At 38.2% G+C, this 15,278-nt stretch overlaps 1 protein-coding gene across 5 annotated transcripts in view; it reads left to right on the top strand.

Annotated features, from left to right (window-relative positions):
* The window catches only part of Hmcn1 (hemicentin 1), a 431,153-nt gene that overhangs the window by 311,355 nt on the left and 104,520 nt on the right, over nt 1–15,278 (top strand). For all 5 annotated transcript variants that reach the window (XR_387184.4, XM_006529757.4, XM_006529758.4 and 2 more), the window contains 9 exons: nt 1,574–1,687; nt 2,703–2,789; nt 4,871–5,062; nt 6,149–6,322; nt 6,672–6,785; nt 7,857–8,002; nt 10,236–10,386; nt 12,731–12,925; nt 14,358–14,471. Coding sequence is in view for 4 of the 5 variants with exons in the window: in XM_006529757.4 (XP_006529820.1) it covers nt 1,574–1,687; nt 2,703–2,789; nt 4,871–5,062; nt 6,149–6,322; nt 6,672–6,785; nt 7,857–8,002; nt 10,236–10,386; nt 12,731–12,925; nt 14,358–14,471 (1,287 nt within the window). In the remaining variant the exon portion in view is untranslated. The remainder of the gene's footprint in view (nt 1–1,573; nt 1,688–2,702; nt 2,790–4,870; nt 5,063–6,148; nt 6,323–6,671; nt 6,786–7,856; nt 8,003–10,235; nt 10,387–12,730; nt 12,926–14,357; nt 14,472–15,278) is intronic.

Raw genomic sequence — 15,278 nt, 5'->3', positions numbered from 1 at the left:
TCACCTTGTGACTGCCAAAGGACCCACTCAGCTCTACAATCTGGATGTGTTTAGTGTGATGGACAAATGAAAAACAGATGAGTGGCCTATGACCTGCACACTGCAGCTCTGCTGCAGACTTCTGGTCCATTAAGGCAAAGACTCCTGAGAATTGCCTGCAAGCGGGATGCTGGTGACCACCCTATCGTGGTCATAGAATTGCCCGTCAAGAACAGATAACTGCCATAAAATCCAGTAGTGACGAGAAATGGCTTCACATACGTATAAATTGCTAGCATACTCATTTCAGGTTTCCAAGAGAAAACCTTGTGAGAGGATCAGGGAACGGAGAGAAAAGAAAGATGATTGTGGACTCAGTAATGACTTATAAACGTTGTGTCACTTTAATACCCCTCAACTGGAACCGTATTGCAAACTCACTGATCTGAGCTGGCAGTGAATGAGCAAATCCTTTGAATCCTTTCAGAATTCACAGAAGTGTTTTTTTAAAAAACAAAACAAAACAAAAAATCTGATTATGTTGTTTACCTCTGTTCTGCTGGGGAAACAAAATTCAGTTCAGGAAATCTGCTTTGATTTCTTTTTCAAGTAAGATATTGCAAAAGTGACCTTCTGGTAAATTGAGAACAGAGAAGCTGCTGGTTAGACAAGTCTGATGTCAGCTTGTTGCTATAGAAACTGAAAGCAGATGGTAGCTTTTCAACAAGAGCCAGGTGAATATTTAAGTGAGAATTTTATGTGTATCCATTAGCCTTTTTTTAATACAAATTCAAGGTGCTAAACAAGAATATGCCTGCCCAAAAATTTATTGATAAATCTGAGTAGTGGCTTTTTCCCCCTGAGATTTTTTCATTCGGCGTTCTCGGCTTCCACTGTGTCTCTATACCTTTTCAAAAGGCTTTGCTTTGTCTTATTTGCTGACTCTTCCATCTTTGTCCTTAAACAACATTTCCTGCCAAGTTCCATCTTTTAGCACGTCTCTGTCTATATGCATTTCCTCTTCGAGCAAAACAGAAAATCAAAATATGGAACGAAGCCAAGGAAGGCACGGTAGCGCCCGTGCCTGGGGTGACGTCACCCTCTAACCCTGCCATTAATGACTGGGAGATTTCCAAGAAGCTGACCTGGCACCGGGTAGTTGGTCCATCTTCATGGTTTACCCTCCCGCTCGAGAGGATGTTATCCTATAGAGCCCTATTGCTGACACTCGAGTTTTATCTTCCAGCCACATTTCGCCATCTTTTCCTGAGCATCCGGTCAACGCCCATTTGTGGAAGCGCCAATCAGACTACGACCCTGTTTTATGCATTGCAGCTCCCTCCTTCACCTTCAGCAAACACTAAATTCCTTAGCATAACTTCCAAGGGCACACAAAACCTGGCGAAACTTTATCTGACTTCATCTGCCCTTTCTCACACCCATTTTGCTGTAGACAGTACTATCATCCCTGCCTTATAACTCAGTCGCTTCATACTTAGCAACAGCAGAATCTCCCCTTCTCAGCAAAACTCCATTTCTCACTTGATGTCACCTGGAACTGTATTAAAGTCATCCGGTGCTTTGCTTTTTCTAGGAGGCAGGATGCTGCGGTTGATGCAGACCAGACCAGAAGATGCTGGCCAATATACTTGTATTGTAAGGAATGCAGCTGGTGAAGACAGGAAAATGTTTGGACTTTCAGTATTAGGTACTTGCGCACTTTGCAGTATCTAAGGGGAAATACAATTGGCCACAATATACTCTGGACACAGGGTAAAAATGTATTCACAGCTGGAATTTATACCTATGTGGTCTTTGGCCTTCAGACTATGATTCTTGGCAAGGTTTCAGCATTACAGTTATTTGGAGGAAATGAGCCCACTTCACCCGCCAAACTGCCTTGTGCCAATTCAAAACTGCTCAGAAATGTTCTAAGACCCTATGTATCTTGCTTAAAGGGAAAGACCTTACTCACTTATTTGTGAACACATTCTGTCTTAATTTATGGTACTGCAATAAAGTTACTTAAAGTAAGTTGGGGGAGAAAGAATTATTTTAAGCCACCATATGAGGTTACAGCCCATCACTGTGGGGAAGTCAGGGTAGCAGAAACTTGAAATCATTTACATGCACAGCCAACAGCAGAAAGAGACTGAATGCCTGTTTGCACAGACTCTTGGACAGAGAGATTCTCTCTTACAGAGGTTTTCACCTTCTTACACAGTCCAGGAATCAAACCCAGGGACTAGAGCCATCCAGAAAGGGTGGGTCCTCCCACTTCAATTACCATAATCAATACACCCCTCACAGCCATGCTCACAAGCCAGCCTGATCCACAGTCCTTCATTGCAACTCATTTCGGAGGGATTAGAGACAGTGTCAAATTAACAGTTAAATATAACATCACACATTTTATTCATATTCATTATTTAAATTACCACTTATTGCATCAAAATGGGATTCATCACAACTTTATAGTACAGGTGAAAACTAGAGTTGGCAAAAGAAAAGAAAAGGAAAGGAAAGGAAAGGAAAGGAAAGGAAAGGAAAGGAAAGGAAAGGAAAGGAAAGGAAAGGAAAGGAAAGGAAAGGAAAAGAAAGAAAAAAAACCCAATGCTCTGACCTTGTTTGGATGAAATTTGCTTGGCATTTAGGTCCTTGTCCTTGCTGATAGAGTTGTAATTTACTTGTGCCATGTCCTTGTCCTTTTGTGTTTGCCCTAGTTCCTCCTCACATTGTGGGTGAGAACACATTGGAAGATGTAAAGATTAAAGAGAAACAGAGTGTTACCTTGACTTGTGAAGTGAGAGGTAAGGAGTCTGTTCTTGTACTCCTGGAACTTGCTGCCCGCGATGACCATTATTGTCTCCAGCATGTGTGCATGTGGGCTATGTCTTAACCTTGGAGTAGTGTACCTGGGTGAAGGGCAATAGGAAATCTTGCAGGTGTAATGGAGATCTTTTTAAAAGGAGGAAGAGAGAAGGGGCATGGAGGAGGAAGCAGTCCTTCTTTCTTATCGGGTTCTGCTTTCCTTACTAGGTTCCCACTTACATACAACTTCTTTTTCTTGCCCACCATTTTTATTTTCTCTCACCTTCCTTGTGTTTCCACCAGCCTTCTCTTTCCCTGTTTGTGTTCATTGTACAGTAAAGAAGTCGGTAGACATTTTATTTAATGCTGAGGAATGAGCAAGAACAAAACTGTACCTCAGTTAACAGGTTTGCCTGTTGCAACGAGAGTAGACACTAGGGAAAGGGGAAGATTCCAATGCCAGGATTACTCTCTTGAGCCACGCAGATGATTTGTTACATGAAATCAAAATGAAAAGATTTGCTGAAGGGGTTTGCAGCCCAGAGGAGGAACAACAATATCAACCAATCAGACACCACCACCACCACCACCCCAGAGCTCCCAGGGACTAAACCACCAGCCAAAGAGTACACGTGGAGGGACCATGGCTCCAGCTGCATATGGAGCAGAGGATGGCCTTGTTGGACATCAATGGGAGGAGAGGCCCTTGGTCCTGGGATGGCTTGATGCCTCAGTGTAGGGGAATGCCAGGGCAGGGAGGCAAGAGTGAGTGGGTGGGTGGAGGAGCACGCTCATAGAAGCAGGGGGAGGGAGGGTAGGGTGGGGATTTCCAGAGGGGAAACCAGGAAAGGGGATATAACATTTGAAAGGTAAATAAATAAAATATCCAATAAAAAATGAAAAGATTTGTGTAAAAGAGCAAGGAGGGATATGTGAAGGTTTTGGAGGAAGGAAGGGAAGGAGGAAATAGTGTAATTATATTATAACCCCCATATAACATAAATCATAAAAAAATACTTTAAAATATTTTAAAGATATCTAAAAAGAGCATTTCAATGCTCCCTTTTACTGTAGATAAATGATATTACAGTTATGGATAAACAATGAGAATAGTTAAGAGCATATTATGGAAAAATAGAGATTCAAGAAAGATTTGATAAGTTTCTTATTTTATATACCTTTTGTGTATAATAAATTGAAATAAGAAAACACTTTTGTAAAAGCAGCTATGAAGACTGTTGTCTATCCTTTTCCTTCCTGGGAGCAATGGGGTAATTAACAAGTGTCATGTAGATACCAGTTGTGTCACATGGAAAGAAAGAGGTGTCTAGTTTTCCCTCCTCCTTCCCTGCCTCTCTCCCTCTTTCCCTCCCCATCTTTGCCTAAACATAATAGCATTGTCTGTTTAAGCTCTCTGGTTTCGATCATTCTAGCTGTCTGTGCTAATATGACTTGCTTTTGTAGTTTTTAAATTAATAAATGGCATCTGAATAATTTTAACTACTATTTAACACACATCTCCAGTTACAACTATTTAAAGTGTTTTCTGTTGGCTACAAATATTGAATAAATAATTATTTTAATTATAGCTCTAAACTTTAGTAAGAATCTCAATATAGCACAATATGTTCATTAAAATAAATGCCTTATTTCTTTACTGTTTCCTCTTAAAAGGATAAAAAGAGTTTTCATATGAATAAAAAATGATTTATAATATTTTTGATAATCATATGTGCTCTAGTCTTTCAAAATAAGTTACTGTGAAAATAGTTAATTGCAGTTAATTACAAACTGCCTTACATGTTTAAATACAGAAACCAGTGTCAGACTCATTTCCTGATTAAAGCTAACGTAGATTTGAAATGGTTTCTATTCTGTGTGTCTTATTCATCATAGTGTAATCACTATACATTTAAAAAGATTCATATATGGCACTATTTCAGAAAGAGTAGCCACTTTGTTGCTGTAAATGTGGGATACAGAAATAACAGCAACTGTGTGAAAATACCTTCTTAAGTTGTTTCCATTTATAGATGTGTGATACTGGGCTGCCTCAAAAAAAGTGGCTTTTTCTTAACAGGGAATCCTGTGCCACAGATCACGTGGCACAAAGACGGACAGCTTCTCCAAGAAGATGAAGCCCACCACATGATGTCTGGTGGCCGTTTTCTTCAGATCACCAATGCTCAAGTGTCACACACAGGACGATATACATGTCTGGCCTCTAATATAGCTGGTGACAAAAGCAAAAGCTTCCGTCTCAACGTGTTTGGTAGGTGTGAGCTTCAGGTCACATTGTGAATGGTCAGTGTTTCCCTCTGTCTCTCTGTGTGTTTCTGTCTCTCTGTGTCTCTGTCTCTCTATTGTGTGGAGGATCTCAGCACTGTAGGCTGTTTCTACTTTGTTCTCTCATTGTTGTGGAGTAAACTATGTTCTGGGCATGGTGTTTTGTGCAAGAATAACGATGATGCAGACAGACATTTGACTATGCCATGGTGAAGGTAGAGAGTCTCAGCCTGAGACCCTGTGCCTTTCTCCCGAGCCTCCCTGCTTTTATTGGAGATTGAGCTTCTTTCTGTCTCTGTGGCCTGAGTGTGATTAAACATCTGAATGTATTGATCCATCAGCGTTGGTCTCACAGCATCAAAATTATTTTTCTGTCTCAAGCATATCACTGAAATCGATTATAAGTTTTTCAGGTTTAACATGTACCCTACCTAAATGCATTACATTTGATTATCAATATTTTAAAATCTACACTAAATTTGACAACAGTGTCACTAAATTCACTGTATGTGAATATACAAATAAATTTGAGATTGTTCAACTATGTTCATATCTACTTGGATATAGTTTGAGGTGCACATAAGTACTCTCATACATACAAATACTCTTATACTCCCACATAAAACAGGAACCTCAAACAGAGGTTGTAGTCTAAATGGGCCTCATGTGTATTTGCATATATGCAAATAAAAGGTGAGCCAAAATACCAGTTGATGGTATTGAGGAGCACAGAGTCATCAAGTCAATAGCATCAAGTAGTGGCATATATAAATAGTACATCATGTACAAGATGGAAGATTTCTATAGGCAGACCCAATATAGTTTAATACAGAAAGATCCATACGTATGTTTCTGTTACATTACCACAGCTATGTCACTATCTCTTTTGTGTGTATTACCCTCCTCCTTTAGCTTTTGATGTTTCTCATTGATCTTATATAGAATAATGACAATTAATTGTTTTGTAACTCTTAGAAACTGGGATTACCAAGATAAGCACAGTGGCAATCAGGAACCCAGTCCACAAAGGTTTTCTAAGTCTGTTTCTTTAATAAAACTTGTAATCTTTCAGTATCTCCTACAATTGCTGGTGTAGACAGTGATGGCAGCCCTGAAGATGTCATTGTCATCCTTAACAGTCCCACTTCCTTAGTCTGTGAGGCATATTCCTACCCCCCTGCTACCATCACCTGGTTCAAGGACGGCACACCTTTAGAATCCAACCGAAACATTCGCATTCTTCCAGGTAAGTGACCTCAACCCAGGTGTATTTGCATCATCTGCTACTGTAGAAAAGCACAGGTTATTTTTCATAAAAGTGCCTGTGTCTTTGTTCTGTGACAGTCTATTTCTATCGCTACCTATGCGTGTGTGTGTGTGTGTGTGTGTGTGTGTATTAGATTTTAAAATACCTAAACATTACTTTTTGAAAGATACAAAACAAATATTGTGGCTTATTTTGCATCAAATATCTACCACGAAGTTGTATTCATAAGAAGCAATATTTACAATAAGAACTGAAGTCCTAGTACTCTGTGTATTCCCCCGTGTCCAATGTGATGTTAAAGACTTTTCAATGTTCCTTGATGTTTTAGGAGGCCGTACTCTGCAGATCCTAAACGCGCAGGAAGACAATGCTGGACGGTACTCATGCGTGGCCACTAACGAGGCCGGGGAGAAGATAAAGCACTATGAAGTGAAGGTCTACAGTAAGTTCTGAAAGAACGTGTTCTCTCACCACTTCCTGAAGGCGTCTAGCTTTTCCATCCCATTTTTCATTATTTTTCCTAATTGTTTTTTTTACTGATCACTGAAGACTCTTATTTACCTAGCTTGTCTCGTCAAGGATGGAAGTTACATTGAGTAGCATGCTCATGGCCTCAGTTGCTTCCAAATGGGACGAGCAGGGCTGGTAACATGTTTGATATGAGTTAAGAAGCCCAGGGCTCATGTAATGTCAGTGGGCAAGGAGGCCTACATGCAGGTCCAGTGTCTGAACGGCAGACAAGAAACGCTGGCTAGCTACTCTAATCATGACAGTCAGCTTTGGATTCAGCAAGAGACCATACCTCAATCTATAGGGGAGGAGATAATTGAAGGAGACGCCTGACATTAACCTTGGGACTACAAATGCATACATGTGCACAAGTTCCTACACATGCACTTGCATGCACACACACACACATACACCATCACACGTATATATATGCCAAAAACCGTTTGTGAAGAGTCCACTGGATCACTCATTATCTACCTGTTGGAGAGTTGTTTGCATGCAGGTGCCTACCTCAGAGCTCAAGATGAGATCAACGGTAGTGTCAAATTATGACAATGTAATCTTTTACCTATAAGTAAAAGGCAAAACTCATACTGTCGTCAATGGGGGCCACATTGTAAGGTCTTTATTCCTATGTTAGTGATGTTACTTTATAAACAAAGAATATATTTCTGATTGTCATTTTTACTTTGGCTTGGTGCCTTAATAGTCAATTCAATGTATTTTATGGGTCACAGACTATGTGGGTCTGGAACAGAAATGTGAAGGACCTTGGTCTCTCTAGCAGTTTTATAGTGATGACGAAATACAGATATTTTTATTCATATTATGTGTCTGAAGACTCCTGTCTTCTGGGATGCTAACTGTGGTCATTCATGGAAGGCCTGTGACGAAGCCCCTCATCTCCTTGGCACCTTGTTAACTGCAGCTTCCTGTGATCTCTATGGTAGACTGTGTATTTAGAACAACCAGTGCTTAACTCTTCCGTGTTCATCTTGTGCAGTTCCACCCATAATCAAGAAAGGGGACCTCTTGGGGCCAGGTCTTTCCCCTAAGGAAGTGAAGATCAGAGTGAATAGCAGCCTGACACTGGAGTGTGAAGCTTACGCCATTCCTTCTGCCTCCCTCCGCTGGTACAAGGACGGACAGGCCAGTCACAACTACATTTCATTTGTTGTTTATTTCTTAAAGATGAAAATACCAATTTAAAAAGAAACAGACAAGTTTATCCCACCCACTGTGATATTAAAAGTAGTCACTCTGTGCTCCTCAAATATGAAACTGCTTTAAAATTTAATAAAATGAAAAAAAAAACCATGTTTAGTAACTTTGGTATTGTTCCACCACTGGGAGGTAAGCAAGATTGGTTTTGTGCACGTTAGCACTTGACTGTGAAAATCTGGCTACCGTCCCAATGGAGAATTAGAGGAGTAGTGTTCCACCCAGATAACTAAATTTAATAGAGAAGAAAACTATGCATGCTCCTAAAATGAGGACTAAGTTTATGCAGAACTTTCCCTAAATACCGTTAACTCTTTCACAAATGGTAACATTTTTGATATTCTAAAATATGAGAAAATTAAGAGTCAAAGGCACACTATGATTCCCCTGGGACAGTGAGAAATACTTAATAAAAAAATCAAATAAAAAAATTAATAAAGAAATATTTAACAAATATCAAAGTTAAGAAACAGACATGACATGGGAAGGGTCGGAGGGGAGAATGGGAAAGGGAGAAGTGATATAATTATATTTGAATTAAAAGTGTTTTCAAAAAATCATCTCTTGCATTAAAATATGTGATCCTTCTGTTTACCATATAACTTTAGACCACACATCCTTTTCCGCACGCAATTCCCAGTCTCCCTCACAAGTGTGAGGACACATGTGCGGGTGCTTGGAGCAAAGAGAGGATGGAGTTGCTGTTAGAACTACTAAACACAGATGGGAACCAGCCAAGTGCTCTTTACCCAGGTTTACACACAATCAACCAAACGGTCGGTTAGACTCCAGTTGTACCAGTTTAGGTCATAGTACAACTTTAGAGGCAAGGAAGATGTGGCTTCGTGTTTTTCTTCCAGATCCCAGTTGGATTTGTGATATCAGCATATAAAAATAAGCCCGTATCATCTGGAAGCCATTCCAAAAGGAAAATCCAGAACTCTATGTTCTGCTTCTGTTGCTTGGTGGGGCGCAAGCACACAGTATGATGTATTATCAACTCCATAGAACCTTGCTTGCAAACACATTGTTCCCTGTCTTCTGAAATTATATCATTAATTTGGTTTTAATTTTCTAAAAAGATTTTTCATCCCTTATGTTGCCACAAATACAAAGATCCACAAGTGTAAAACCCAGAGAAATACAAGAATTTAAAAAGAAACTAGACTGCTTTTAAAATTCATTAATAGTTGTCAGATTCAGTCTCTAAAGTAGGGAAAATTATGCTGACTGTCACTTCTAATTTTTTTAATGCCTGAGATTGGTTCCCTAAAATAACAAACAAGAAGCAATGTTATCAATAAATACATTTCCCATATCCTTTTAAAGTTATTTCTTTTTTAAATGCCAAAATTTAATAAAGTAAAAAAGTAGTATCTTCTTAGAAAAAGTACCAAAAGATATTGACAATATCATGTATAATAATTTTTAATACAATCCATACATTTCATTCATCCATGCTCTGAAATATTTATTTTGATACAGAAAATTTAAACTATGGTATGCTTGTTTGTGATATAATATTAATATATTATTAATAACGGTTTGTTGTATCCCAAATATTTTCAACCTCAACTGTTTTCTAGGCACTATTTTATGAACAACAAATATAGATGAGAAAGAATCAGGCCAAAAATCTCTGCCCACTTAAATTTTTAGAGTCAAAACAAAAACCAAAACAAGCAAACAAACACCCACAAATAAAGGCAGGTGGAGTAGAAAAGGGTGTTTCTTAATGAATAATAATAATTTCAGATAGAATCATATTGTGATAATGTTCTCAAATTTTAATAAAGTTTTCTTTATTACAGTTTCTACAAAACTATCAACAAGACACACTTTTTAAATACCTGATAAGATTATCTGGCGATACTTTTCCTCTCATGGATAAATGGACATGATGCTAAGAACATGTTTTCTATTATAAAGAATATATAAATGCATCTGCCACAATTACCTGGCTGATGTGAACTGTATCAGCTATAATTTTCAAGAGATAAAAATTACTCAGAAAATAATTTGATCAAATTAAATTAATTACTGTTATCTTGAATATTTTTATCTATCTCCATTAATTAAAGAATCATAGTATTGATCATTTGCAGGATATCTTAGCTTTATTAGCGGATTCAATGCTGACATTGTTTTAATTGAATCACAGCCCCTTAAATCGGATGATCATGTTACCATCGCCGCAAGTGGACATACTCTTCAAATAAAGGAAGCTCAAATCTCAGACACTGGACGATATACCTGTGTGGCATCTAACCTTGCAGGCGAAGATGAGTTGGATTTTGATGTGAATATACAAGGTAATATTATGCTTATTCAGTTTTCACTCTCTGTGAATGTAATGGAAAAGAGAGTTGACTTGGTTTATTTTAGAATCATTTTCTTCTCATAATAATATAAGTCATTATGAATTTTTTTCTGTGTTGGTTTAGGATTAGGAAGTTACTAGAAATTGCCCTCTATTTTAGTGGCTGGTGGGCTTTAATTATGGCTAGACAATAATTTATTTATTTTTTAATAAGATATTTTTCTGTTTTTGGATTTGAATTTATCTTTTATTTATTTTTATTAGGTTTTTCTTTATTTACATTTCTAATGTTATCCCCTTTCCTGGTTTCCCCTCCCAAAACTCCCTATCCCCTCCCCCTTCCCTGACTCACCAACCTACCCACTCCCGCTTCCTGGCCCTGGCATTCCCCTATATTGGGGCATCAAACCTTCACAGGTCCAAGGGCCTCTCCTCCCATTGATGTCCAACAAGGCCATCCTCTGCTACATATGCAGCTGTAGCCATGGGTCCTCTTTGGTTGGTGGTTTAGTCCCTGGGAGCTCTGGGGGTACTGGTTAGTTCATATTGTTGTTCCTCCTATGGGGCTGCAAGCCCCTTCAGCTCCTTAGGTCCTTTCTTTAGCTCCTCCATTGGGGACCCTATGCTCAGTCCAATGGTTGGCTGCAAGTAACCATCTCTGTATTTGTCAGGCACTGGCAGAGCCTCTCAGGAGACAGCTATATCAGGCTCCTGTCAGCAAGCCCTTGTTGGCATCCACAATAGTGTCTGGGTTTGGTGATTGTATATGGGATGGTTCCCCGGGTGGGGCAGTCTCTGGATGGCCTTTCCTTTAGGCTCTACTTCACACTTTGTCTCTGTATCTCCTCCCATGCGTATTTTGTTCCCCCCTCTAAGAAGGACTGAAGTATCACACTTTGGTCTTCCTTCTTCTTGAGCTTCACTTGGTCTGTGAATTGTATTTTGGGTATTCAGAGGAAATTTTAAACAAGAAATTATAGGAAAGAATAATCCACTCATACATTTTTAGAACTTTTTAAAAAAGATTTATTTATTATATGTAAGTACACTGTAGCTGTTTTCAGACACTCCAGAAGAGGACATCAGATCTCATTATGGATGGTTGTGAGCCACCATGTAGGTTCTGGGAACTGAACCTTGGTCCTCTACAATAACAAGTGCTCTTAACCTGTGAACCATCTCTCTAACCCTTATCGTTCTTCTTTTATGCATTTCCTCCTGGTATTTTAAGTGACAACTTCAATTACAGTAGGCAATAACAACTTCTCTTACATCAACATTGTACTAACATTGTATCATGAACGTTATATATCATGTAACATTATTGTATAGAAGGCAATAAAGGCATTAATAATGGATTCAGAGTAGACTGATCTGGATGGGTATACCTATAAGCTTTGTGTCTTGGACAAGTACTCAAAATGCTTAAAGTGTCCATTATTTTCCTTTAAAATTAATGCCCCTTGGTTTGCTAAGAATAGAATCTGAGACAAAGCACCTAAGCTATTCCTAAAGTCATTAAGAACTAATGCCTACTATTGTTGGCACTGTTTTTCTGGGTGTTACCACTCACCAGTCGAATTATTTTCACCAGTTCTAGGCACCTTATGCATGCTAAAGAAATTCTCTCTCTCTGAGCCTTATCCCAGCCCTCAACATGACTTTTAAGACTTTGTCTATCTCATCAACTCTATACTCAAATATATTAATTTAACCAGACTCCTAGAGTCCAGGTTGTCTCCAAGTTTTCATTATTATTCATAGATAGCACTTTACTTAACATCTGAGTACATAAAATTATCATCAATCTTTGATTTTTCATATGTGTCTAAACCTTGAAAGTTCAGGTCACATACTTTTGAAATGTCTTTAATGAATTGCTAGTTTACTGCTAATAAAGCTCACATCCACTGTCAGAAAATAATGAGAATATTCTATTTTTCATAGCTTAGTCCTGATTGTTCATCTTATTGAACTTTCTTCATAAGACACATCATTGATACTGTTATCAAATGAACCCAGACATTCTTTTATGTGTGCCTCCAAAGTAGCTTTTCCTGTAGCAATCACATTTCTTACCACATCTCTCCTCCAATATGGGCTCCAATGCTGGTTAATCAGCAGAGCCTTTCTATACAAATAGTAAAGACAAATGCAGACTCAGCACCATAGCCTTTATTCCTCCACATGACTAACTGATGGCTAGTCTTTGCTGCTGTTGGAAAGCATCATCTTACTTACCAAATCTACAGTTTGTCTGTTGAGACTCAGTTGAAATCTTGGATGGGTAAATCATGACTGTCACACTGAACTGAGGCCATGCTTTCCCTCCGCAGTTCCTCCAAGTTTTCAGAAACTCTGGGAAATAGGAAACATGTTAGATACCGGCAGGAGCGGTGAAGCTAAAGACGTGATCATCAACAACCCCCTTTCTCTGCACTGTGAGACAAATGCTGCTCCTCCACCAACTCTGACATGGTACAAAGATGGCCGACCTCTGACCTCCAGTGACCGAGTATTGATTTTACCAGGTAAACACTGCCACATAAAAGCACAAATCTCTGCCAAGTGTGTCTCTTCTCATTTATTAGGTCAGTTCACTGTCATTTAACTCAAGTTTGGGTTGCTGAATGGCCACGTCTTCCATATGTGGATGAGCATACCTTGACAAAGAACCTTTTAGCTCACTTTCTAAATCTATTCCATGGTTTAATCAACTTATGCAAGTTCTTGGACTTCTTCTTGCCTCTTTTTCTGTATTGATGTCCTTAGTTTGGTTTCTATGCATCATTAATTTAAATCCAACTGTATGTTTGCAAATAGTTATTATTTGATTTATCAATTAATTTGATTACATTTCATTAGCAATTATAAAGACTTAGTTTTAAATATTTTAATTATTACATGGTTGGTTGATGGAAAAGATGGTTAAAGTTTTTTAGAATAATATTTTCATGGCTTCAGTGTAATTATCACAAGTATTCAAATATCAGGGTTTGTTAAAACTCATAAATTGTACCTGTAGAGCCAATGCAGTGTATAATATATGCAAAGTTAACTCAAGTCAACAGACATAATATCTTTATAAAGTAAAACATAAAAATGGAAGAAACAGACATGATAGTTCTTTGTACTATATGACATTAATTGATCAAGGCCTAGGAAAAATGGACTATAAAAAGCTAACTGTGACAATAATCTAAAAGAGGATGTGGAATTAAGTAATTTTTCATTAACTCTAAATTTCCTGGTTTTGGTTGTTGTACTATACTTTTAGGAAGGATTATATTTATTTCTATGTCATTTAGATCTGTGAGTATATGGTTTTGAGAAGTCACCATGCCTTCAACTTATTGAAATAGCTTATGAAAATATCCTATCCATACAGTAGCAGGAGATAAATAAAATGATATGCAACAAAAATAATTGGTGATCATAGGTGCAAATTTTAATGTGACTGTTACAACCTTTCCCTAAATTTTATTATCAACATTAAAAAGTTTACAAATACAGAAGAGCTTTTTTCCTGGTATTGCATATGAACTCTAAAGTACACTTTACTCTTTAGAGCCCTGGTTATGTGTAATTAAATGAGGTTTTATCGGAAACATTGGAAACATCAATGAAGAATATTCAAAAACAGCAAGAACAAAGCATCACCAAACAGTAACATTCCACATGGAGCATAATGGAAGGCTTAGAGCAGCCTTCTCCCCTCTCAAAAAACTGACACCAGTGATTTTTTTCTCAAAAAATCTGACTTATAGTACAGTATCAGGTCACTTGTTAGCAATGTTAGCAATGAAGATGGATATTGTCCAAGATAAAACTAGAATGGTTAAAGAAAGTGGTAACGTTGACAAAAACATAAATAAATGCTTGTCATTAGATCTAGGGGGTGGGAAAGTGTAGCTCTGTTCATGATCTCTGTTCACCCTAACATATGAGGATATATATTTCCAGGAGGACGGGTGCTGCAGATTCCCCGGGCTAAGGTAGAAGATGCCGGGAGATACACATGTGTGGCTGTGAATGAAGCTGGGGAAGACTCCCTTCGGTATGACGTCCATGTGCTCTGTAAGTTGGCTCTCTTTTGTTGATTAAGCATGTTTTACTCTGAAATATTTTCCAATGACTAATGTTTAAAGGATGTCACCCGAACACTTTAGAAGCTATAAAGGTAATAGATAATGATACTTCTAAGTGCTACTGTCTTGTGTGTAAACTGAGACTGCGTTAATCAGGACTTCTAAGATCTCAAATAACAAAATTGGAGGGAGGAAGAGAGGGAAGGATAGAAATATGGGGGGAGAGAAAGAAAGAGAGAAGAGTAAGAGAGAACATAGATTATTGATTCACAAATTTGGTAAAGCCCTAGAGTAATCTGCAAGCAGTCATTTCTGACTTCCTTGGCTCAAACGAGGTGAAAGCTGTCCAGATTTTACCTTTCTGTTCCTCTTGACTTTTTTATTATTGTTGTTAATGTGACCATCAGGCAGGTGGTTCCCTTGGGTAGCGAGGAGGACTTTAGCAGCTCTCGATTCACTTCTTCCCGGTTTCATATTGAATGAAAGGTTTCCTGTCTAATATTTATAAGTGAAGTCCTAGAATTGACTGTTCTTCGTGAGAATTCCCTATGCATCTTTGAGTCCACCACAGTCACATTCTAGTAATGAGACTACATTCTTATGCCTGCTCTTGAAGCAGAATCATTCCCATCTGATACATGGACATCAAGTAGAAGACATATTATGTCCTTAAGACAAATCATTATTAGAAATAGTAGTTTCTGTATTGGAGGAGGCTAAGCTAGGGAATGGCCATGAGGATATATAGGAATCTATTCTGGTTTGCTTTCTAGTATGATAAAAACCATAGCCAAAA

This window comes from Mus musculus, chromosome 1 (genome assembly GCF_000001635.26).
Source record: "Mus musculus strain C57BL/6J chromosome 1, GRCm38.p6 C57BL/6J".
Classification (NCBI taxonomy): Eukaryota; Metazoa; Chordata; class Mammalia; order Rodentia; family Muridae; genus Mus; species Mus musculus.
This window is presented reverse-complemented; position numbering and strand designations above follow the sequence as displayed.